Source organism: Muntiacus reevesi, chromosome 2 (genome assembly GCF_963930625.1).
Source record: "Muntiacus reevesi chromosome 2, mMunRee1.1, whole genome shotgun sequence".
NCBI classification, from domain to species: domain Eukaryota; kingdom Metazoa; phylum Chordata; class Mammalia; order Artiodactyla; family Cervidae; genus Muntiacus; species Muntiacus reevesi.
The window spans coordinates 197,511,167-197,536,520 of record NC_089250.1 but is presented as its reverse complement, the minus strand read 5'-3'; the positions used below and the strand labels follow the sequence as shown (position 1 = coordinate 197,536,520).

Genomic DNA, 25,354 nt, shown 5'->3' with positions numbered 1-25,354 from the left:
ACCACAGCTTCTTTATCCATTCATCTGTTAATGGACATCTAGGTTGCCTCCATGTCCTAGCTGTTGTAAATAGAGCTGCAGTGAATAGAGCTTACAGTGGGCTCTGTAATAACCCAGAGGGGTAGGAAAGTGCAGAAGGTGGGAGAGGAATTCAAGAGGGAGAGGATATATGTACACCCATGGTTAATTCATGTTGACATATGACTGAAATCAAACCAATATTGTAAGGCAATCAATTAAAAATAAATAAAGAGGGACTAGATTAGAAAAAAAAGCAAGTGATAAAGAATCCTTCTTACAGTAATAGCTATACATTTAATAATTCGTCATTTTCTTTTTATGATCAAGTTAAATTCATGTGTACATCCTCTTGGAATGTGTCTTTTTCAGTTTTGGTCTCTTCAGGGTATATATCTAGAAGTGGTATTTCTGGGTTGTACAGTGGTTATATTCCTTGTTTTTTAAGGAATCTCCACACTGACTTCCATATTGGCTGTATCAATTGACTTACAAGAGTGAACCAAAATCATTTAGGTTTTTGTCAGCTGAACCAAAAAAATAGCAATGAGAAAGATTTGTTAAGGAAATACTATGGAGAAATGTTCTTGTGTGACTTGTAATATTTAGCTTTAAACAAGAGGTCACCTAATGACCAGTGAAGGGAAGCATTTAAGGGCCAGAATGAGGGTGGTCTGAACAAAAAATAGATTTTTCTGGCCAATGTGGGAAGTTTATTACGATTGAACTAAAGATGAGTGACATAATTATCAGATGGTGACCAGGGCCATGCTAATGTTGGATATCAAACATGTATGGAGAGTAACGTTCTAGTTCTGTCCTCCCCAGCAGTGCTTTATGACTGGCCAGACAAGATGAAGCCTAAGTTCATCACCTCTGTCAAAAAAAGAATAGAAATGTAGGCTGTAGGATTTTAGGAGTATGAGGGAAAGTGCCTAGTGGGTCATTACAGTGGATGATGAAAATGAGAAGTGAGAACTGGGGCAAGCTAAGAAAGTGAGCAGAGATCTGGTTGGGGAAGTTATAGGCACTGATGGTTTCAAAGAGTGATTAATAAATGAATGAATAGGTGTCAGGCAGAGAAATGCTGGCCCTGTGAGCTAAAAAAAAAAAAGGCCTTGGGGAGTGTGGTAAAGGGCAGCACCTCCATTAACCTGAGAGAAATAGGAGAAAATAAGATCATCAGAGAGGGCAGGAAGAGATTCAAGTGTTCATTTAACAAATATTTACTGAGTTCCTACACTGTGTAAGGCAATATCCCAGGAATGCCGTGGATGTATTGGTGAGCCTGCCAGCCGTCAGAGGCAGGTCTATAGGGTTTTTGGGTCCAGATCAAAGTGGTCCTCCAATTTGTCTTGAGTAGCTCACCAAGGGGCCACATTGAGGACTGTGTAGAACCCACTTGATAATGAAGGTGATCCTTTGCTTGCTCTGTCCTCTTGTGTCTTCACCTATCTTACCGTGCATTGGAAAGAGCTTTGACTTGTCATATCCTAGTTTCCAGTCAGCCAAATGCCAAGTCAGTGTCAAAATCCCACTCCCCATGGGTTACCCAGAGAAGGACACATAGGAAGGCTAGTAACAGCTCCTGAGTTTCTCTACTTGCAAGAGTTCTTTTGGACTATCTACTCCCTCCTCTGACTCTCAGATTTTTCAGATATAATTAGTTTTAATCTGTTTAAATCTCCCCTCATTGAAAAATGAAAAATATATTTCCTCTGAATTCATCATACAAAGTTTTTTATTAAGCATCTTCTTGGCTTAGGGTGTTTTGCCCTCTCTTTTGGCAGATTTAAAGACCTCAGGTTTGTTCGAACAGCAGAATTACTGGCGGGAAAATTACCTCTGCAGCCTCATGAATATCAGGATGTCATTCAGAAACACTGCATGGAAACACGCCAAATTCTTCTCAACAAGTCAGTATCTGGCCTCAGAACGGCGCTGTGTCACAGTATCATAAAAGTCAAAAGTTCTCTGAAGTGAAAACTGGTCTCCAACCTGGGAGGGGGGCGGGTGGTACGCAGGTTTTGCTGACTTCTCTCTGACACCTTCCTCTGTCCTCATCCTTCCACGTTTCCATCCCTGAGAGCCTCTGTGCCTCCTCATATACACTGCTCTTTGACCCTCACTCCTAGTCTTCCTTTGCCCTTCTGAAGCCTCCTCATTACCATTGCTTGCTGAGCACTTCCATTCCCTCCCTCTGAACTCCTTTAGGCCTCGCTGGGTAACACACACTGTGTTAGTCGCTCAGTCGTGTCCTACTTTTTGTGACCCCATGGACTGTAGCCTGCCAGGCTTCTCTGTCCATGGAATTTTCCAGGCAAGAATACTGGAGTGGGTTGCCATTTCCTTCTGCAGGAGATCTTCCCAAACCAGGAATTGAACCTGGGTCTCCTGCATTGCAGGCAGATTCTTTACCATCTGAGCCAGCAGGGAAGGATAATGCATTTGAATGACTTGTATTCAGGTGGACTAGATAGACACCTGTATATTTCCAGGGATGGGAGTTTTTAGTCACTTAATTCTCTTTTCCTTTGCAAATGCATACAGGAATGTGTCCAGAGTCAGAGAAATTCCCTTATGTGAAATGATGGTGATAATATCTACTAAGCGGTTTTTATTATCAGAGAAAATGTTTATGCAATAGCTGGCATATAGTAGCTCTTAAGTGTAATTATTACCTGTACAACTATGACTATTACCAGTACTTCCCTGATTGTTAGAGTAATACTTTTCTAGCAGTCAGAAAAAAAGACTTGATAAGATGCAAATGCCAGTAGATCCTGTTGGGATTTAGAAATTGGGGGAATAGGATGAAAGGAAAAATGAGACATCCATTTCTTCTTTTGGTTTTCTAATTTCTGCTCTCAACTTCTGAGCAGCCACCACCACACTGGAGTTTCTTCTCCCAAGTTTTCTTCCTTTTCTCCTTTTTCTTTTCCCCTGTAAAGTTTCAGTTAGATAACAGACATCTGCCAGGGAGAGAAATTGGACAGAACATTGCAGCTTTTTATGCCCTTTTATCCCAATCTCTGAATATAATAAACTATAGACACCTTCATCTTTTAGCAGTACTGTTCATTTGGGTATTGCTAAATGGGAAAACAGTCTCTCAATCCAAATCTTATTACTTTCTTCCCCAGAAAGGGGTGATGGCAGGTGAAGTGGCCAGGGATATGAGAGTACCAACTTGCGGAGCTGTTTAGTGGGAAAGGAGCCATCTACCTTGTGGTGGAGAGTTGGGAGTGGCTGAGAGGACATCTTGGAACTTGGAAGAGATTCTCAGTCAGATGCCCTGCTTTCTTTACAGATGGATCCCCAACTGTGCCCAGCTATTTGTCTCCCGGAAGGAGCAGTGGATCCATTTTGCTCCCAAGAGTGACTATGACTCCTCTCGTAACATTGAAGAATATTTTGCTTCTGTTGCATCCTTCATGTCCCTCCAGCTCAGGGAGTTGGTCATTAACTCTCTTAAGGACCTCGTTTCCTTCTTCATGATACACAAGGTATGTAGGGGATCAGCAGTAGACTCTTTGGAGTGGAATCAAGACTCAGTATTTAATCATGTAAGGTCCTCAGCTGTAAGCCAGGCCAAAAAGTAAAATTCTTGACTTTAACACATATGTGGTGATTATTAGTTTATAAAAATGATTTATTTAAATACATGGCAAGTTTTCCCAAGATAATTACTACTTCTATATAGTAAAAATCTACAGAACTAGAGAAATTAATTTAAAGAAAGAGTGAATAAAATGGAATGTCTACCTCCTACTGTAGAGGAGTGGTCACTTTTTCATCCTCTCTGTTTAAAAAAAAAAGGGATTGAAAAGGGTTTGTTACCAATCTTTTGGCTTGCTGTTTAGGACGTATTGTGCATGTTCATTGCAGATACCGGCTTTTATTCTTTGGTTTTGGAATGGATACCTCTAAAAACAAAAGACTTCATTGAACTAATTTCATGGCACTACACTTAAGTGAAGTCTAGATGAAAACTAAAGCACTAAGATAAAAACTTAAACACTGTGATGGTTTTCAAAACATCATAGACTCCCTTAAATTTAGATAACATGGGAAATCAAGGAAGATTTTTTTCTATTTTAAACTATGTGCCATTTTAATTTAAAAAGAGTGATAAAATTTAAAATTGTCTGGTTAGAAAAGGTTAAGTTCTAAGCATTTTGCCAAATAAAGTAAAAATGAGCAGTTGACCTTTTATTAAAAAAATATGGAACCAGTGCTGTCAAATTTAGGCTGCACTGTTAGCATTCTACAATGGACTAATCTATACATACCAATGTAATCATCTATTTGGCTAAGCAGAAGGGACTCAAACTCAACCAAGTTTCATTCTAAAATTCTAAACAAAGGGAAAACTAAAATTTGCATATGTCTTAAAGAAAGAAATGTATGGGTATTTGATACATAGTAGACATTCACCTAATGCTTATCAATAATCCTTAGACAAATCTAGAATTTCTAGATTCTGAATTGAATCTTTAGAATCAATTATTTGAGCAAATACTTTACAAATGCCTCGTGCCAAGTTTATTAGGCACTATGCCTTTTATGAAAGGTTATCTTGTGTTACTAGCCTATGTTAGGAATTAGAAATGTCTCCACATCAGTTTTTTACCAATTGAGCTATAGCCTCCCTAGTAGCTCAGCTGGTAAAGAATCTGCCTGCAATGCAGGAGACCCTGGTTCGATTCCTGGGTCAGGAAGATCCCCTGAAGAAAGGATAGGCTACCCACTCCAGTATTCTGGCCTAGAGAATTCCATGAACTGTATAGTCCATGGGATCACAAAGAGTTGGACACTACTGAGCGACTTTCACTTCACTAAACTTCCATGTCAGTATGTCTACTGAAGAAAGGTTGACATTTTTAGTGTCTGAAATATATTATATGCTAATTAGAAACTCCATGTGGGATGTACAGATAAACTCTTATACTTTTGGATTCAGTCACCAAATTTTTATTGAGCCCTTGTGCATGTGTGCTAAGTCACTTCAGTCGTGTTCAACTCTTCGTGACCCTGTGGACTGTAGCGCGCCAGGCTCCTCTGTCCATGGGATTCTCCAGGCAAGAATACTGGAGTGGGTTGCCATTTCCTCCTCCAGGGGATCTTCCTGACCCAGGGATTAAACCTCTGTCTGTTATGTCTCCTGCATTGATAGGCGGGTTCTTTACCCCTTGTGCCACCTGCTCTTATGATGTACTAAATGCTATATTGGATATTTTGGACGACAAAGATGGTTCAGACACAGATCCTGTGCATGTAAATCTCATGAGGGAAAGATAAAATACCACACAGAAGTGGAAATAAGAAAGTTCAGAGGTAGAAGATTATTTCTTGATGGGGAACAGGGAGGCTTCCCAAAGGAGGAGATTTTGGTTGGAATTTTTGCAGATGGGGAGGATTTGGAAATACTGATAAAATAATTTCCAAGCAATGTAAACATACTTTGAAGAAGGGGGAGAGGGTGAACTCTGGTGGGCTAAGCCATACTTAGACCTTATTTTAAATATGAACAGTGCATGGTACCTTTCATTTCCTTTTCTGGTGCCCGTGTAGTGCTATGAACAGGTAAAAGTCACCCCTTTGATTCTAAAAGGTTCCATTTTGTAATAATCACCATATCTTATGTCTCCTGAAGGATGGAAATGATTTTGAGGAGCCCTACCAAGAAATGGAGTTTTTTATACCTCAACTGATTATGATCAAGCTTGAAGTCAACGAGCCAATTATTGTCTTTAATTCATCTTTTGATGACTGCTGGGAATTAATACGCAACTCTTTCTTGGAAATTATTAAGAACTCTAAAGGGATTCCCAAGGTATAGTACTCAATTATTTGTTCATATTTTTATTCACATATTGAGTAAGACTTATGTTTAAATGGCTGCTTGTGCAAAGTAGGGTTTTACTATGGGAGATATAGCCTGAGTACACCCTCTTGACCCCCCGAAAGAGAATTTGGGCCTTAAAGAAATTTCCATGCATCCCATTAACAAAGACACTGAGATCTACTTTGTGGGCAAGCAGAGTTACCTGCATGATGTCAACCTCAAAAGGGTAGATGTGTCCCAAGCCATATCCATCTTGGATTAATAATTCATGATGGATCAGTTGCTATGCACTTTGCCAAGCATTTTCATAAGACTATGTATCTCATTTAGTTCTTGAAGCTCCATATGTTTGTTTGTTTATTAGTTTGTTTAACTTCTAGGGGAGAGATTAAACCTTCCCTTCCTGGCCTAGGGATCTTAGAAAAGGAAACCTTTTTCCAAGTTTCCTTTCCAGGGTGACTTTATAATCAGATTTCAGTTATTAGCAGACTTTTAGAACTGGGCAGGATCACCCACATGAGTGTGACTCTTTTGCATTCCATCTTCTGCCTCCTCCTGGGTGGTTGATGTGGCGAGAGGTCAGTGTCCAGCCCCACATAGGGAAGGGACTTGTGAGATGTTTCTACCCACCTCATCTCCGCCTCCCACTCTCCCTTCCTCCATGCTTTATGTATGATGCTCAGGTACCCTTAAGCACCCTTCTCTTTGCAGTCCTGTACTTAGAGGGTTCTGAGATCTCATGATTAGAGTTGGAGTTTTTAGGAAAGCATGTGAAGCCACATGTTCCAGTTGGTTTCACCAGAGAACTCTAAATTGAGGGTTTTAACCCAGCCAAGTCAGACTAACAGGAAAACTGGATGTACAGAGAGGGAAGAAGCATGGGCAGCTCTCCTACAATCAATATCCCTAGGAAGGAAATGAAAGAGAAGACCCTGTAATTTGGAAGGATAAGTGTGGGGCTTGGAGACAGATAAAGTACACACCACTCAAGTTCCCCTTCACTGCTGTTGATCAGCAATGTTTACAAGCAGCTGGGTTGGGAGAACCCAGGGTTTATGTGACTGCTGCTGCAAGACAGCCCAGCAGGAGCTGGTAGTAGATTTAGTGAATTGTATTGCCAAGAAGACACAGTCATAGGTCACAGTTTGTATGAGGTTTGAAAGCCAGACCCAAGTAAATGCGGATGACTCTTCTAGACTAAGAAAAAGCGGCCCAGGATCTGAGTTCTCCATCTAAAGATGCCCGTGGCACAGGCTCCCTCACTAAACCCCTCATACTGTACTGTCTCTGATCTGGCTAGTGACATTTTAAAAGAATAACCCTTCAGATTGAATATCTAAGAAGAATACCTGAGAAAAGCAACAGGTGGACAGTACCCTATCTCCTCTCAGTCCTGCCTTATATATAAACATGAATTTTTAAAGTTAGAAAAAACATCAGCACGAAATGTTTGAAAACAATACTCAAGGTGCAGAAGAAAAGTGTATTTGTGAGAAAGTTACTAAAGAAACAAAAGTAAATATTAGAAAATATTTGTTGTAGCCAAAAGTTGAGAAAAATATAAATCTGTAATACTGACTGAAATGAAAAGAGGCATAAATAAAAGGAAGCTGGATGAGATAAGGGAAGGATTTTATAAAATTGCAATAATTAGAGTTTAAAACAGCATTAGCAGTTGATGCATTACTTTCATAATTGTGAAATAAGATTGCTTGGGTCAGTATCTCCTCATGGTAGAATTTTCTAACTCAAAGTGCCAGAGAAATGCCAAAGTTGGAGAAGTACACAGGAGAAAATACTGAAGGTGATGACAAAACCAAGAAGTCTGGGATGAGAGAGCCAGGGAGATAAGCAGATAGTAACAGTGATTACCTGGAAAGAGCATTGTTCTTCTTGGCTCAGTTTTACAGACTCTGCTCTGCAGGGTATAAGAGAGCCAGCCACTTTTTTAAAGGTGTGTTTTTTAAATTGAAGTATAGTCGATTTACAACGTTTCACATTTACAGTAAAATGATTCAGTTATACATATACATGTATATATGTTGTTGTTCAGTGGCTAAGTTATGTCCAACGTATATACATATGCTTTTTCAGGTTCTTTTTTCATTATAGGATATTACAAGATATTGAGTATAGTTTCCTGTGCTAAACCATGGCTCTTTGTTGTTTATCTATTTTATATATAGTCGTGTATATCTGTTAATCCCAAATTTCAAATTTATCCCTCCCTCTCCTTTCCCCTTTGGTAACCATAAGCTTGTTTTCTATGTCTGCGAGTCTGTGTCTGTTTTGTAAATAAGTTCATTTATGTCATATTTTAGATTCTACATGTAAGTGATATCATATGGCATTTGTCTTTCTCTTTCTGACTTATTAATACTTTACTTAGTTTGATAATGTCTAGATCCATTCATGTTGCTGCAAATGGCATTATTTCATTCTTTATTGTGACTGAGTAATAGTCCTCTGTGTGTGTATATATGTGTATACGCCGTGTGTGTGTGTGTGTGTGTGTGTGTGTGTGCGCCACACTTTCTTTATCCATTCATCTGTCAGTGGACATGTGTTGGCTATTATAAGTAGTGTTGCTGTGGTCATCACGGTGCATGGATCCTTTTGAATTAGACTTTTCCCTGGATATATCTCTTATGAGTGAGATTTCTGGATCATAAGGTAACTCAATTTTTAGTGTTTAAGGAACCTGCATATTGTTCTCCCTAGTGAAAATCAGCCACATTAAAAGTCATTTTTCAATTGAAGACTTCCCCCAAGAGGCAATCTTTTTATCCTGCTCACCTGTGATCTATTGTGTTGCCTGAATACTCCAGTCATGCTGCCCTAAACCATTTCATTCACATCCTTGCTTTCAAACACTGTCTATGGTATGGCTATAGCAAAGAAGTTGCTCCTTCACTGGTTTTAAAACCTTTGGGTTGTCCAAAGAGGGAAGAGAAAATTCAGTTGCACTTGCTTTTGCCACTTTCTAAATTGATGCATTCTCATCAACTGCATATAACCCATGTAACCCAGGAAAGCAATGTAACCCAGGAAGAATCTTTTCTGAGACAGATCACTAAAAGCCTGCTTAGCAGAGAGAGCAGTGGAAAGCAATGGACCCCCAACAAGGACTTGTAGCCTGCATGAGCCATGCAACTGAGAACATTCTTAGAAGTACACATGTGTCATTAAGAAGTTAGAGAGTTGAATTCTCAGGAAAAATTTATTTTGTGCTTCAGATCATAAAGACACAGCTTTTTTCCCTGAACTGAGAGAAGAATCTAGTATCTCTCTCCCTTTCTTCAGATGAGAAAATGAAAGTCCAGAGAAAGTAGCTTACCTAAGGTCACATAGTCAGCTAGTGGAAGAGTTTGAATTAGAAAACATGCTTCTAGTAGCTTTTCATTAGAGAGGAAAAGTGTTTGGCAGGGGGACGGAGTACCACTGTAATATTTATTTAGTCACACAATGTTTATTGAGCACTTACTATGTGCTAAGCTCGTCAGGCCACTCACCATAGTGAAGAAGTCAGATATGATCCAGGCCTTTATGGCATCGATATCCCAGAACAAACCTAGAACAGCTCATTACACATTCATCTAATTACAATTATGATGAGTGTCAAGAGGGATAAATTTCGAGTGTGAGCTTTAAGCAGGGAAACCTAACATCCACTGGGGGCCGAGGGGGACACTTTAAGGAAATGAAAGTTTAAAGAGTAGGGATTTGAAACATGAGTAATCCAGTAAGAGAAAGAAGAGAGAGAATACAATTAAAGGGAGCCGTGGAGTGATTCCAACACCATCTAAGGGAACATAGAGTTGAAATGCAGCTGTTGTCCCTGGAAATGTGTACACTGCTAGAGATTTTAGTTTGATGCCGTCTTCCTTCTTGTGTCTTGTGGATCTCTTATGACATTTAAAAGTGGTTTCTACTCTTTAGGTGGAATCTATCCTGTTCCCAGAGTTGAAAGGATATAATCTGATACTTGGAACTGTTAATGCTGATGAAAAACTGGTTTCTGACTTTGTGGATCAAACTTTTGAGGTATTTCAGAAAAATCAAGTTGGTCCCTACAAGTAAGTTGGTTTACTTGTAACTTAGTCATTTTGGCATTGGTTTAGAGTTTGGCATTATTTATTATCAAATAAATAATCCCTATTCCCACGGACCTGAAACAATACATAATAAGTAGCCAATATTTACTTACATAGGGATTACTATTTATCCCTATTTGCAGATGAGGAAACCATAACTTTCCCAATATTATACAACAAATATATAGGAGAGCCAGAATTCAAATTACAGGTTTACCTCTATTATCTGAAAGCCTTGGCACCAGATAGATTCTGGAATTTAGAAATTCCTGTATCAGGCACCAGTCCTACCAGGAAGCCTTGAAAAACCCCTGTACCAACCTCACTCACCAGGTGGCAGACACCGGAAACAAGAAGAACTATAGTCCTGCAGCCTGCAGAACAGAGACCACAAACACAGAAAGTCTGACAAAATGAGATGGCATATGTTCTATATGGCATATGTTCTAGACAAAGAAGGCAGAACCCCAGAAGAACAACTGAGTGAAGCAGAGATAGACAATCTTCCAGAAAAGAATTCAGAATAATGATAGTGAAGATGATCCAAGATCTCAGAAACAGAAACAGAATGGATATACAGACTGAGAAGATAAAAGAAATGTTCAGCAAAGAGCTAGAAGATTTAAAGAACAAGTAAACAGAGATGAAAAATACAGTAACTGAAACGAAAAATCCCTGGAAGGAATCAATAGGAGAGTAAATGAGGCAGAAGAATGAGTAAATGAGCTGGAAAACAGATTGAATGGTGGAAATCACTGCCACAGAACAGAATAAAAGAAAAAGAATGAAAAGAAGTAAGGACTGCCTCAAAGACCTCTGGCATAACATTAAACACACCAACACTCACATTATAGTGGTCCAGGAAGGAGAAGAGAGAGAAAAATGGACATGGGAAGATACTTGAAGAGATAATAGCCAATAACTTACCTAACATGAAAAGGAAACACTCAGGTCCAGGAAGTGCAGAGAGTCCCATACAGGATAAACCCAAGAAGGAACATGCTGAGACACATATTAATCAAACTGACATAAATTAATAGAATATATTAATATATTAATATTAATTAGAATATATTAATTTAATAGAATATATTAAAAGCAGCAAGGGAAAAGCAACAAATAATATACAAGGGAACCCCATATGATTATCAGCTGATTTTTCAGCAGAAACTCTGCAGACCAGAAAGGAGTGACACAGTATATTTAAAGTGATAAAAAGGAAAAACCTACAACCAAGAATACGCTACACAGCAAGGTTCTCATTCAGACTTGACAGAGAAATCAAAAGCTTTATAGACAAGCAAAAGCTAAGAGAATTCAGCACCACCAAATCAGCTTTACAACAAATACTAAAGGAACTTCTCTAGGCAAAAACAAAAAGCCCACAAATAGAAAAAAAAGAAATTTACAAAAGGGAAATCTTGCCAGTAAAGGCAAACATACACTAAAGAAGGAAAATCATCCACACACAAATATATGAAAATCAGCAATCGTGAGAGGAGGAGAATTCAACTGCAGGATATTGGAAATGCATTTGAAACTAAGATACCAGCAACTTAAAACAGCCTTGTGTGAGTTTATGTGTGTGTATATATGTGTAGGCTGCTGTGTCAAAACCTCATGGAAACTGTAAATCAAAAATCTACAGTAGATAGGCACACAGAAAAGAAAATGCAATCCAAACACAACCCTAAAGATAGTCATCAAATCACAAGAGAAGAGAACAAAAGGAAGGGAAGCAAAAAAGACTAGACCAAAAAATTCTGTATTACAAGAGGCTGTCCTTTATATGGTAGGGTATTTAGCAACATCCCTGGCTTCTTCCTGTGAGTAGGACCCTCCCCACTTTTGAAAACCAAAAATGTGTTCAGACATGGCCAAATGTCCCCTGGGGACAAACTCACCTCCAGTTGAGAACAGCTGCTTGTCTATTCTGAAAACCATGGCCTCAGATTTGGAAGCTCTGCCCTCATGAATTCAACCTAGGATCTTCTGTTAGAAACCTCTGTTTTCCCTGTTTATTCTTATATATATAGTTTGTTTTTCTGGACTGACAGTTCCAGAAGCTTCTCTGTATCTCAGTTTCAGTCTCTGAAGTGTTGGCCAACTCTTGGAAATATGCCACTGGGCTCTGCAAAGTTAATTCTGCCTACTCCATGTCGTCTTTATTTTATTTTGAACATATTTTAAGTCAGAGCATCCCAAAACATCCTCCAATTTTGGGAAAATCTGTCCAGTCATTTTTACATCATCTGACAACAGACAGAGAGAAACTTAATTCTGTTCAATAGACTTTAGGTTCATTAGTTCCAAATATTCATCTTAAAATTTAGACATAGAATTTTAGAACTAGAAGGAGGAATAGGAAGTATTATTTATTGCACATTTACTGTATGTTAGGCATAGTATTAATTGCTTTATATTATAGCTTTACAACAATCCAATGAGGTGTTATTTCCACTTAAAATTAAGGACACTGACCTTTGAAAAATAGAAATATTTTGTCTAAGTTCATGTAGCTCAGAAGTGGCAAAATTGGAACTTGAAGGCAAAGTTTTGAATTCCCAGTTCACTGTGCCTTTTGCCATGTTGTATTTCTTTCATAGTTTGGACTAGTTTTTATATTATCTCTTTGTTTGCCACTCTGACTAATCTGATTTGGTGACCTGTATTTGTATGTTTGATTTTATGTTCTTCAATATGGAAGATACTTAAATGTATACAAAAAGTATGATGACTTATTGGATAACACGGCAGAACAAAACATCACTGCATTCCTGAAAGAAAATCATGAAATTGAGGATTTCGTGATGGTAGGAGATGCCACTTGACATTTTTTTTGTATCTTGGTTACATGTACAACAGACAGTCCAATGAGTAGTCAGTGTGTTTCATTAGTATATATACAGTGCTCAACATTGTACTGTATTGGCTGGGGATGAGACTAGGGGCAAATGCATACAGGCTAAAGACAAATTAAACTACTGAATCTACTCTTCTCTACAGAGGATCAATAACATTAAAAAGCGGAGAAATGAAATTGCATCCATGCACATAACTGTGCCTTTGGCCATGTTCTGCCTTGACACCATGACCCTAAATTATGATCTCTGTGAGCGAGCCCAAAATCTTAAAGACCGGCTGATTCAATTCCAAGTGGATGTAAACCGGGACACCAACACCAGGTATTATTGTTGCATGCAGGGAAATAGCAAGGATAATTGGCACAAATGGGAGAATGAAAAAGTGGACCGAACTTGCACCTTCCAGCAGTGACCAGGCTGAACTTCCAATTCAACTTGTTTCTGCCCCCAAAGTGAGGGTTGCAGGAACTCTAGGCTCAGGCGAGATGATAAACAATAAGGAGAAAACTATCTGGGACTTAGAGTTGTTGTTGTTCAGTCGCTCAGTCGTGTCTGACTCTTTGTGATCCCATGGATTGCTGCGTGCCATATGTTATTCAATATGTTTTTGGTTGTAAGGGGTAGGAGGTGAGACTGGCTAATGTAAAAAAGAAATGTGGAGTCTGCATGTTGAAAAGAATAGGAGTTGCTAGCCTCAGGCCCTCAATACTACAAATTAGGATGTAGTCTCCCTCCCTCTGCTTGCTGTCTACTGTGTCAGCTTCATTCTTGGACAGGTTCTCTCCAGTTTGTGGGCCCCAGAAGCTCCAGATTTAATCCTCCCAGGTTCTCATTCACAGGGGAAAAAAGATTTCCCTTTTTTCCAACGCTGTGCCACTGGGCAGGTGTGGCACTGGCCTGACTTGGATTGTTTGGCCAGCACCAAGGCAAACACCATAGTCAAGAGGATGGTTTAGATCTGGATACTATTCTCATCTCTGGAGTGGATGTCAGCCTTACCTAAACCATGAGAACCAAGAAAAGGAAAGAGAGGGTACCCCGAGAAGACGTAGGCTGTGATTACTAGAAAAAGAAATGATGTTAAGATGCTGGGACAGTAAATATCTGCTACTCTGTTTCTATTTGAATGTTACAAAATGTGTGTTATTTTTAGCTCCCTTTCTCAGACAGCTTCAAATGATAGACTAAAATGATTTAACATTAATAATCATTATTAATATCATTTTATATATCATTCATTTGTAGATAAGTATAAATTTAGCATTTTATGGCACTTTTAAGATTTACAAACTACATATCAGAAATTCATCAGCAAATTAATGATGATAATAGTTACCATTTTTCCAGCACACGTTATAGTCCAGGCACTGTGTAAGTGTTCTGAACATTCAGTACCTAATCAGTCTTTACACCAACCCTAAGAAGTTGTTCTCCTTTATGTTGATAAAGAAACTGAGCCTCCAAGAGATCCTCAAGTGGCACATCCAGGGCTTAACCTAGTTCATTTTGACTCCAAATCCACACTCTCCACCATTGCATTCAACTTTCTGACTGAGTAATGAAATGGTGAGATTCCTGTTTTGGGAGCCAAAAGTCTTGATTTTTAATCCAAGGCCTTCCATTTACTTGTGTTCTCTGGCTTCACCTCTTGGATCTTCAGTTCCTTTGCTTGTAGAATAAATATTTGGGACTAGGACAGTAAAACATTTTCAGCCTTTGAACTACTAGGACACTTCCTTTTGGAAAGTTTGAGCATGAGGTAGTTGTTGTTTGTTTGTTTTTTCTTAAGTATTTGTTCCTGTCAAATCAGAGCTTCCCCGGTGGCTCAACTGGTAAAGAATCCTGCCTGCAATGGGGAAGACCTGAGTTTGATCCCTGGGTTGGGAAGATCCCCTGGAGGAGGGAAAGGTTGCCTACTCCAGTATTCTGGCCTGGAGAATTCCTTAGACTGTATAGTCCATGGAGTTGCAAAGAGTTGGACATGACTGACTTTCACTTTCACTTCCTGTCAAATCAAGCAACATCGTGCCTTGGTTGGTCCATGCTTTCTTCCCCATCAAAATAAATGTATTATTTCCCTTGGTCATTTTAATATAAATGAAAGTAAGGGTCTCATTACAAACCTGGGGATTTCTAAGAGCCCAGAAACAGAAACTCCTGGTCAGTGATTGAGTTCTGAAGTTTCTTTCTACCTTGAAAATAGTGACTCTGACTCATTTGTTCTCAGCCATCCAATGAGGTAGGTAAAACAGATATAAAACACCCTACTGAATGGAGAAGAGGCCCAGGAAAAAAGAAAAAACATAAACTCACTTGCCCAATTAGGTGAGTTTGAATCTTCTGAACCCACATCCCAGCCTTGCTACTTTTTTGTCCTGTGATTGCTGAGTGACATAACTTCCTGTTTCCAGTGATAGGTGTGCCCTGGAAGGGGATGCTCTGGCTATAAAGGCAGGAGGCACCTTGAAGTGCATTGGTAATAAAGTGGACATGCCATCCATTTCCACTATAGGTGCATTGGTCTAAAGTTGCTAAAACAATGACTTGAAATATTGATCAGAAATTCCATGGCCCTGAGTAGAGATATAAGAAATTATCCCTCTGGTTTGAATGTATGTTCCCCTCGGGGTGGAATATCTTGTCCAAAAAGTGACAACAAAGTAGAGAGGCCATAGATTGATGCAAAATATATTGGTCTCCCTTATGCCATCACTACACCAGACAGAGAATAGCCCTGTGCTTACAGGACCCCTGGATCTTTATTTTAAATGATATTGTCAATGCATGTAGAAAACAGTGTTTGTTGTGCTGAACTTATCCCTGGATATTGCTCAGGTGTTACTTTGGTCAGATTTCTGATATCATCAACCCATATTCAGGACTTTTAGAGGGTCTAGTAGTTAATGGGTGTAAAAGAAAGACTCGACTCAGTCTAACTCGTGAGTAGCAAAAATCCACATCTTCCCTACTCTGTGTGTTCTGTGTGTCTCCTTTACTTTTATAGAGAACTCTTCATTCTTGTCACTGCTGGTCACCAAATGTGTAGAGGACTTTCCCCACACAAATAATTCAGCTGGGTGCCCTGCAATTCAACTTAATTCTGACACTGTCTTCCCAGAGGTAGCATCAGCTTCCACAGGTTAAGAGCTCAGTCCTATAAGACTGTCTCTCATAATTTCAGACACCAGTCACAAGTTGAGTTGTGCTTCTGTGCTTCTGACCAACCAGCTGTAAATTGAAGGTTCTTGTGACCCTTTTCTTGGGTTTCATTAATTTGTTCCAAGCTTCTAATCATGGCTTAGTCTTTCTAGTAACCAGCTCCTCATCCAGGAGTCACCCTGAGTCACCTCACTAGAATGAAAGATACTCTTATCACCCATAAAATTACATGGTTTTCATGGGCTTGATGCTAGGAACTGGGGGCAGAGACCAATATATATTTTTTGTTGAGACAGAAAGGGATAAAAATGAATTTGGAACAGAAAGGGTAGAGATTCTTTTCCCACTGAATTCTGCTCAAGGTATTCCACCCCCCCCACATAAGTTGTGAACCATCATATAAAGGAAAAAAGAGACCTCAAAAACGGCGACTGAGCACAAGAGGAGGAAAAATAAAAAGACTGCAACTTGCTCCCAGGGACTGGAGAAAATTAAAAAAGATTGGAATCCATCAGTGTTCCATTAGTCATCTTTTCCTTCAGCTTCCTCTCCTTCCTCCCCCTCATCATCATCTTCATCTTCTTCACCTCATCCTCATCCCCTTTTTCATCAATATCTTCCAATCCTTCTTCCTCATCATCATCATCATCTTCCTCTTCTCCTTCCTCTTCCTCATCATCCATGTCAGGAACCAAGTAGTACTGTAATGGATTTGGCCAAATAGCATCTTCGATGACCTCTCCTAACTCATCTGAGTCCCTTGGACTGCAAGGAGATCCAACCAGTCCATCCTAAAGAAAATCAGTCTTGAATGTTCGTTGGAAGGACTGATGTTGAAGCTGAAACTCCAATACTTTGGCCACCTGATGTGAAGAGCTGACTCATTTGAAAAGATCCTGATGCTGAGAAAGATTAAAGGCAGGAGGAGACGGGGATGACAGAGGATGAGATGGTTGGATGGCATCACTGACTTAATGGACATGAGTTTGAGTAAACTCCGGGAGTTAGTGATCGACAGGGAGGCCTGGTGTGCTGCAGTCCATGGGGTCACAAGAAGTTGGACATGACTGAGTGGCTGAACTGAACTGAACTCATCTGCACCTGCATCAGAATGATCAATAAACCAGGTGAAGAAGCTTTCTGGTTCCTCATGCTGTCTCTTCCTGCTGGCTTTATTCTGTGTTTGACTTGATCGTTTCGTCTAATCCTTTCCAGATTTCCATTTGATTTCAGTGGACTTTGAAGACGAATCACCACTCTCATTCAGATGAAATTATTTGGAGAGAATTTTATTCTCGAAGTAAGGGTTTTCATCAAAAATAAAAATCTATTCTGTAACCTGATTTAATGTCTTCAAATTATGTCACTTCAACTCTTGTTAAATAATGCAGCGCCTCTTCATCCTCCTCCCCAATGTTGTTACCCCAGAATTTGGGATTTTGGCGATCAATTCTGACCTCTTTTGAAAAAATGGTTGGCAGAGTTTGTTATACTTCTGTTCTACTTTCAAAATCTCCTCACTGGCTTGTTCATTAAGTCTGTCTATTTCATTTTGTACTTCATCAATATGTTCAATTGCTTCCTTTTTTTTTTTTTTTTTTTTTTTATTTTTTTAATTTTATTTTATTAGTTGGAGGCCAATTACTTCACAACATTTCAGTGGGTTTTGTCATACATTGACACGAATCAGCCATTGAGTTACACGTATTCCCCATCCCGATCCCCCCTCCCACCTCCCTCTCCACCCGACTCCTCTGGGTCCTCCCAGTGCACCAGGCCCGAGCACTCGTCTCATGCATCCCACCTGGGCTAGTGATCTGATTCACCATAGATAATATACATGCTGTTCTTTTGAAACATCCCACCCTCACCTTCTCCCACGGAGTTCAAAAGTCTGTTCTGTACTTCTGTGTTTCTTTTTCTGTTTTGCATATAGGGTTATCGTTACCATCTTTCTAAATTCCGTATATATGTGTTAGTATGCTGTAATGTTCTTTATCTTTCTGGCTTACTTCACTCTGTATAATGGGCTCCAGTTTCGTCCATCTCATTAGAACTGATTCAAATGAATTCTTTTTAACGGCTGAGTAATATTCCATGGTGTATATGTACCACAGCTTCCTTATCCATTCATCTGCGGATGGACATCTAGGCTGCTTCCATGTCCTGGCTATTATAAACAGTGCTGCGATGAACATTGGGGTGCACGTGTCTCTTTCAGATCTGGTTTCCTCGGTGTGTATGCCCAGAAGTGGTATTGCTGGGTCATATGGCAGTTCTATTTCCAGTTTTTTAAGAAATCTCCACACTGTTTTCCATAGTGGCTGTACTAGTTTGCATTCCCACCAACAGTGTAAGAGGGTTCCCTTTTCTCCACACCCTCTCCAGCATTTATTGCTTGTAGACTTTTGAATAGCAGCCATCCTGACTGGCGTGTAATGGTATCTCATTGTGGTTTTGATTTGCATTTCTCTAATAATGAGTGATGTTGAGCATCTTTTCGTGTGTTTGTTAGCCATCTGTATGTCTTCTTTGGAGAAATGTCTGTTTAGTTCTTTGGCCCATTTTTTGATTGGGTCATTTATTTTTCTGGAATTGAGCTTCAGGAGTTGCTTGTATATTTTTGAGATTAATCCTTTGTCTGTTTCTTCATTTGCTATTATTTTCTCCCAATCTGAGGGCTGTCTTTTCACCTTGCTTATAGTTTCCTTTGTAGTGCAAAAGCTTTTAAGTTTCATTAGGTCCCATTTGTTTAGTTTTGCTTTTATTTCCAATATTCTGGGAGGTAGGTCATAGAGGATCCTGCTGAGATTTATGTCAGAGAGTGTTTTGCCTATGTTCTCCTCTAGGAGTTTTATAGTTTCTGGTCTTACATTTAGATCTTTAATCCATTTTGAGTTTATTTTTGTGTATGGTGTTAGAAAGTGTTCTAGTTTCATTCTTTTACAAGTGGTTGACCAGTTTTCCCAGCACCACTTGTTAAAGAGGTTGTCTGAGATAAATCCACGAACCTATGGACACCTTATCTTCGACAAAGGAGGCAAGGATATACAATGTTCAATTGCTTCTTGCTGTTCTTTTTCTGAGGTTTCGTCGGCGCCGTCGTGGTTGGAGTTGAGCTCGTTTTTACTGACATTGGCCGCCGGCGCCGACCTGGTGCCGCGTTCGGGGTGGGGCGGGGAACGGGGAAGGGGAGAGAAGGGAAGGCCAAGGGGCCGGGCACGGCTTCCTTTCACGCCACACGCGCGGCCGCTCGCTCGGTCCGGCCGCCCCCTCCCGGCGCACTTTCGCTCGCTCGCTGTCGCTCCTCCTGGCTGGCGCGCGCCGCCCTCGCGGCCTGACGACGACGGAGGCGCTGGGGTGGCCTGCCGGCCTGGCCCGGGCTCTGACTTACGGAGGGCAGCGGGCGGCGGCGGCGGGCAGGCGACTAGGCTCCCTCACACAGGCTCCGTGCTCCAGCTCGATGCGCCATCTCCTCCACCTCCTCCTCACGGCGAGGGCAACACTATGATAGCTATTATTTTTTTAATTTTTATTTATTTTTTAATGGAAGGATAATTGCTTTACAGAATTTTGTTGTTTTCTGTCAAACCTCAACATGAATCAGCCATAGGTACATGTGTCCCCTCCCTCCCATCTCCCGTCCCTTCCCACCCCTCTAAGTTGATACAGAGCCCCTGCTTGAGTTCCCTGCGGCTTGCAGCAAATTCCCATTGACTATTTTACATATGGTAATTAAGTTTCCTTGTTTCTATCTCCATAGGTTGCACCCTCTCCTCCCCCCTCCCAGTGTCCGTAAGTCTGTTCTCTATGTCTGTTTCTCCATTCAGATCAGTTCAGTTCAGTTTAGTCGCTCAGTTGTGTCCGACTCTTTGCGACCCCATAAATCGCAGCACGCCAGGCCTCCCTGTCCATCTCCAACTCCCGGAGTTCACTCAAACTCATGTCCATCGTGTTGGTGATGCCATCCAGCCATCTCATGCTCTGTCGTACCCTTCTCCTCCTGCTGCCCTGCAAATAAATTCTTCAGTACCATCTTTCTAGATTCTGTACATATGCATTAATAATTGATAACTGTTTTTCTCTTTCTGACTTACTTCACTCTGTGTAATTGGCTCTAGGTTCATCCACCTCATTAGAACTGACTCAGATGCATTCCTTTTTAGGGCTGTGTGATATTCTATTGTATATATGTACCACTGCTTCTTTATCCGTTTATCTGTTGATGGACATGTAGGTTGCTTCCATGTTCTAGCTATTGTAAATAGTGCTGCAGTGAACATTGGGTGCATGTGTCTTTTTCGATTTTGCTTTCCTCAGAGTATATGGCTAGGAGTGGGATTGCTGGGTCATACGGTGGTTTTATTCCTAGTTTTCTAAGGAATTTCCATATTGTCTTCCATAGTGGCTGTATTGATTTACATTCCCACGAACATTGCAAGAGCTTTCCCTTTTCTCCACACCCTCTCAAGCATTTATTGTTTTGTAAACTTTTTGATGATGGCCATTCTGACTGGTGTGAGGTGATATCTCATTGTAGTTTTGATTTGTATTTCTCTAATAATGAACTATATTGAGCATGTGTTTGCTCATGTGTTTGCTAGCCATTTGTGTGTCTTTGGAGAGATTTCTGTTTAGGTCTTTTCCCCATTTTTTGGTTGGGTTGTTTGTTTTTCTAGTATTGAGTTGTATGAGCTGCTTATATATTTTGGAAATTAATCCTTTGTTAATTGTTTCATTCAATATTATTTTCTCCCATTCTGAGGGTTCTCTTTTCACCTTGCTTATAGTTTCCTTTACTGTGCAAAAGCTTTTCAGTTTGATCAGATATCACTTGTTTACTTTTGTTTTTATTTCCGTTACTCTAGGAGGTGGGTTATAGAGGATCTTGCTTTGATTTATGTCATCGAGTGTTCTGCCTATGTTTTCCTCTATTATAGTTTCTGGTCTTACATTTAGGTCTTTCATCCATTTTAAGTTTATCTTCGTGTATGGTGTTAGGAAGTGTAATTTCATTCTTTTACACGTAGCTGTCCAATTTTCCCAGCACCGCTTACTGAAGAGGCTGTCTTTGCCCCATTGTATATTCTTATCTACTTTGTCAAAAATAAGGTACCCATGAATGTGTGGGTTTATTTTTGGGTTTTCAATCTTGTTCCATTGTTCTATATTTCTGTTTTTGTGCCAGTATCATAGGTTTTGATGACTGTAGCTTTGTAGTATAATCTGAAGTCAGGAAGGTTGATTCCTTCAGCTCTATTTTTCTTTTTCAAGACTGCTTTGGTTATTCAGGGTCTTTTGTGTTTCCATATGAACTGTGAAATTTTTCCATGAAAAATGCCATTGTTAATTGGATAGGGATCACATTGAATATGTAGATTGCATTTGGTAGTATAGTCATTTTCACAATATTGATTCTTCTTACCTAGGAACACGGAATATCTCTCCATCTGTTTATGTAATCTTTGATTTCTTTCATCAATGTCTTATAATTTTCTGTATACAGTTATTTTGTCTCCTTAAGTAGATTTATTCCTAGATATTTTATTCTTTTTGTTGCAAGGGTGAATGGGATTGATTCCTTAATTTCTCTTTCTGATTTTTCATTGTTAGTATATAGGAATGCAAGTGATGTCTGTGTATTGATTTTGTATCCTGACTTTGCTAAATTCACTTATTAGTAATTTTCTGATAGTATCTTTAGGGTTTTCTATGTATAGTATCATGTCATCTTCACTTATTAGTAATTTTCTGATAGTATCTTTAGGGTTTTCTATGTATAGTATCATGTCATCTTACTTCTTTTCCAATCTGAATTCCTTTTATTTCTTTTTCTTCTCTGATTGCTGTAACTAGGACTTCAAAACTATGTTGAATAAAATCGGTAACCTGGAAGAAATGGACAGATTCTTAGAAAAGTTCAGTCTTCCAAGACTGAACCAAATAAGACTGAACTCTTATTTGTTAAGAGTATAAGGTTTGGAATCGGTTAAACCAGGTTCAGATCCTGGCTCTGATGCCTAAACATAGTGTTGCTTTGGATAAAGTTACTCAGCCTCATTTCTTCCATTATAAAATGTTAATAATATTAATAGTTCCTAACTCTTAAAAATTTTGTGAAAATTAAATGAGTTAATACTCATTCAGTGATTAGAATGTGCATGGTAAAGGGCATAGTACATGTCATGTATTATTACCATTTCTATTGTTATTATTTCTAAATATGGTATACATGTGAGTATTATCCATCAAGAATTTGCAGGTAGAGAAAATTTGGAAAAACTTGTTCTAATCTCCAAATAGTAATCATGTCTGCTTACTATAATGGGTTTTATAAGAAAGTTATTTTAGATGTTGATGATGGCTATTACTTTCCCTGTAGCATCTGTAATCAGTACAGCCTCATTGCCGATAAAGTCAGTGAGATTCCTATCAACACTGGGGAGCTAGTATTCCTCATTGAATTCTTAAAGAAATCCAGCGATGTCACCGTGTTCAAACTCAGGAGGCAACTTAGAGATGCAGCTGAACGGCTGGAGTTCTTGATGGACTATGCAGACTTGCCCCGTAAGTCCAATGTCATGTGTGTACATGCAAATGTATGTATATATTTATATGTTTAGATATAAGGAGCTGGGAAAGAAGAGTTCACAATCCTCCCACTAAATATCTGTATCAGAAGAGCTGCTTTTTAAGTGTGTCTCTATATTAGAGACACTAATTCCACACTCTTATCCAGAGGAATTTGAATCAAATGAAGAGAATCTTATTGGTAGACAAAAAGAAATATCTAGGGACTTGTCTGTTTCTTAGATGCCTGTCTTTGCATCTTATGCATGGTGTTCCTAAAAAAGTCTCTTTCAAATGCAGAGTCCTTTTATAAATGGGTAGATTTCATTCATCTATAATCTTAATACAATCCTACCTTTGAGGAAGCTAGGGCACTTTCCTTCATGCTCCTGCATATTTTAAGAGGAAAGAAATAGTCAGGGCCCCTTCATGGCTTATTGAGCCAAGTAAGGACACAATAAGGACCTAACTTTGTAAGGACCAGGTTCTGAAGGAAAAGCTAATATCACCTCTACAAGTCACATTTCAGGACCTTTCTCCATCTGGAAATACCTGTGAATTATCTGGTGTTCACCATGGTTAGGGAGGAATGCTTATGGGAGGGAGAGATAGGGAGTGGGAGTGAAAAATTGGTCCCATAACCATCCACCTGCACATTCATAAGCTGTGCTCTTGACCATGTGAACACACACTGGAATCCCTCACTGTGATCTCCACCCGCTAAATTCCCAAGGGTACATAGGGAACCCAGCGCATTTTCACTGACCAGAGCCATAAAATGGGTAGGGTATCTGATGTTGATATTACCACTGACCTTTAACCCAGACTGAAATTCAGATGAGGTGAAATAGTTTAAAGAATAGTACCAAACTTTAGCTAAGATTCTACTCAGACCTAGCCTAGGAAGATAATGAAGTGCATAGTGGTTAGAACATAGGCTTTGGAGTTGATTAGTCCTGGGTTTGAAATATGCTCTGCTGTCTCCTAGCAGTGTGACCCTGACCACTTGGCTTAACTTTGTTTCCCATCTATAAAAACAAAGATGATCATGCCATCTGCCTTCTAGCCTGGCCCTTGGTAAGTGCTCAGTAAATGTTGGGTAACACTCATCAATAATGGGCCCATTCATTAATTGCCACCCCATACTCACTTCTGTTGACCTCTTATTCTGCTGCATTAATTTGTTACGAACTGAGCAGTGTCCTTGAGCAGACTGTGTGTATTTTGCAGAAGAGGATATCAAACTGAACAGCACTCTGTTCCTCTGGCCAGACCAGATTGAAGATATCTTTGAAAACAGCAGGAACCTTCTCCTTAGCAAGAGGGATCAGGCAGAGATGGACCTCATTAAAAGGTATAGGAAAACTCTGATGTTTAAGAAATGATATCCAGCTTTATAATATGCTACATGTTCCTAGTTCTGTCTAGGGCCGCCCCTGATCCAGCAATGCATGAGTGAAGGCTCATGACAGTTGGTGGAGAAGGAATTTCCTTTTGTTTCCTGCTAAGGGATATTCTCTTGAAGCCTGCTTCACTGTAGTAACTCCAACCAATGCCTTCCCTCCCTGCCTTGAACAATTGAAACTTAGTCCTGCAGAGAGAAAAAGGCAAAAATAGTAGCATATAAGAGCAGCCTTACAATAATAATAGCAAATTGTCAGCCTTACATTTAAGACCATGGATCTGTGAGATATCAAGGCAGGGATAATAAAGCATGGTTGGTAGCTGAGAAATTGCCTGTTTTGAAGCTGATCTCATTCAGTACTAATGTGCCTGGAATCATTTTTTCATTGAGTATTATGGCTTTTTACTATGTGTTGTGCTCTATTCTAGACACATAAGTGTGTTTGACTGCTAAATAAAGATTTTAATGCAGTGACAAAATATCACATACTGAAGAAGTCAGATGATGTCAAGTGAAGTGGGCCAAGTATCACGTATCTGGCAAAGACATGCTTGTGTACATATGCATGTGCGCATGCATGCACACACACTCACACATAAACATACCAATTTATGAGCACTTTGTTTAGGGACAGCAAATTCATACCAGTTACCATCCCCATCACACATGAAACCCCCAGTACCCAACTTTAGATTCCATAATCCTTGCTAATACTCAGGAGAAAGGAAAGGGGCAGATAAAGCAGGGATTTCTACACAGAATGGGAGATTGCACTGAAGGATAATCCCAAGAGAGGAAGTTGCTATCTTTACAACAACTTTTGCCCAGAAAAACAACAAAAGAGATGTGTATGTTTGTTTCTACCTACAGCCTTCTCCTCCCTCTGCCTAAATGGCTACTGTCCCCAGAACCCAGAATTTAGCCCAATGAATAGAACTTATTTTTTTAACTAATGTTTTTGTTGTTGTTCAGTTGCTAAGGTGTGTCTCTTTGCAACCCCATGGACTGCAGCATGCCAGGCTTCCCTGTCTTTCACTATCTCCCAGAATTTGCTCAAACTCATGTCCATTGAGTCTGTGATGCTATTCAACCATCTCATCCTCTGTCATCCCCTTCCCTTCGTGCCCTTGATCTTTCTCAACATCAAGGTCTTTTCCAATGAGTCAGTTCTTCACATCGGGTGGCAAAAGCACTGAAGTTTCAGCTTCTGAATCAGTCCTTCCAGTAAATATCCAGGGTTGATTTCCTTTAGTTCTGACTAAAGGAAATCAGTCCAAGGGACTCTCAAGAGTGTTCTCCAATACCACAATTTGAAAGCATCAGTTCTTCAATGCTCAGCCTTCTTTATGGTCCAATTCTCACATCTGTACATGACTACTGGAGAAACCATAGCTTT

At 39.7% G+C, this 25,354-nt stretch overlaps 1 protein-coding gene and 1 pseudogene across 1 annotated transcript in view; one reads left to right on the top strand and one right to left on the bottom strand.

Moving 5' to 3' along the window:
* The window catches only part of DNAH3 (dynein axonemal heavy chain 3), a 241,660-nt gene that overhangs the window by 25,791 nt on the left and 190,515 nt on the right, over nucleotides 1-25,354 (top strand). Inside the window, exons 9-16 of the mRNA XM_065924469.1 lie at nucleotides 1,809-1,934; nucleotides 3,329-3,524; nucleotides 5,675-5,854; nucleotides 9,806-9,942; nucleotides 12,668-12,773; nucleotides 12,967-13,145; nucleotides 22,366-22,550; nucleotides 23,784-23,907. Coding sequence (XP_065780541.1) covers nucleotides 1,809-1,934; nucleotides 3,329-3,524; nucleotides 5,675-5,854; nucleotides 9,806-9,942; nucleotides 12,668-12,773; nucleotides 12,967-13,145; nucleotides 22,366-22,550; nucleotides 23,784-23,907 — 1,233 coding nt within the window. The remainder of the gene's footprint in view (nucleotides 1-1,808; nucleotides 1,935-3,328; nucleotides 3,525-5,674; nucleotides 5,855-9,805; nucleotides 9,943-12,667; nucleotides 12,774-12,966; nucleotides 13,146-22,365; nucleotides 22,551-23,783; nucleotides 23,908-25,354) is intronic.
* Nucleotides 16,417-21,433, bottom strand: LOC136159049 (protein SET-like; annotated as a pseudogene).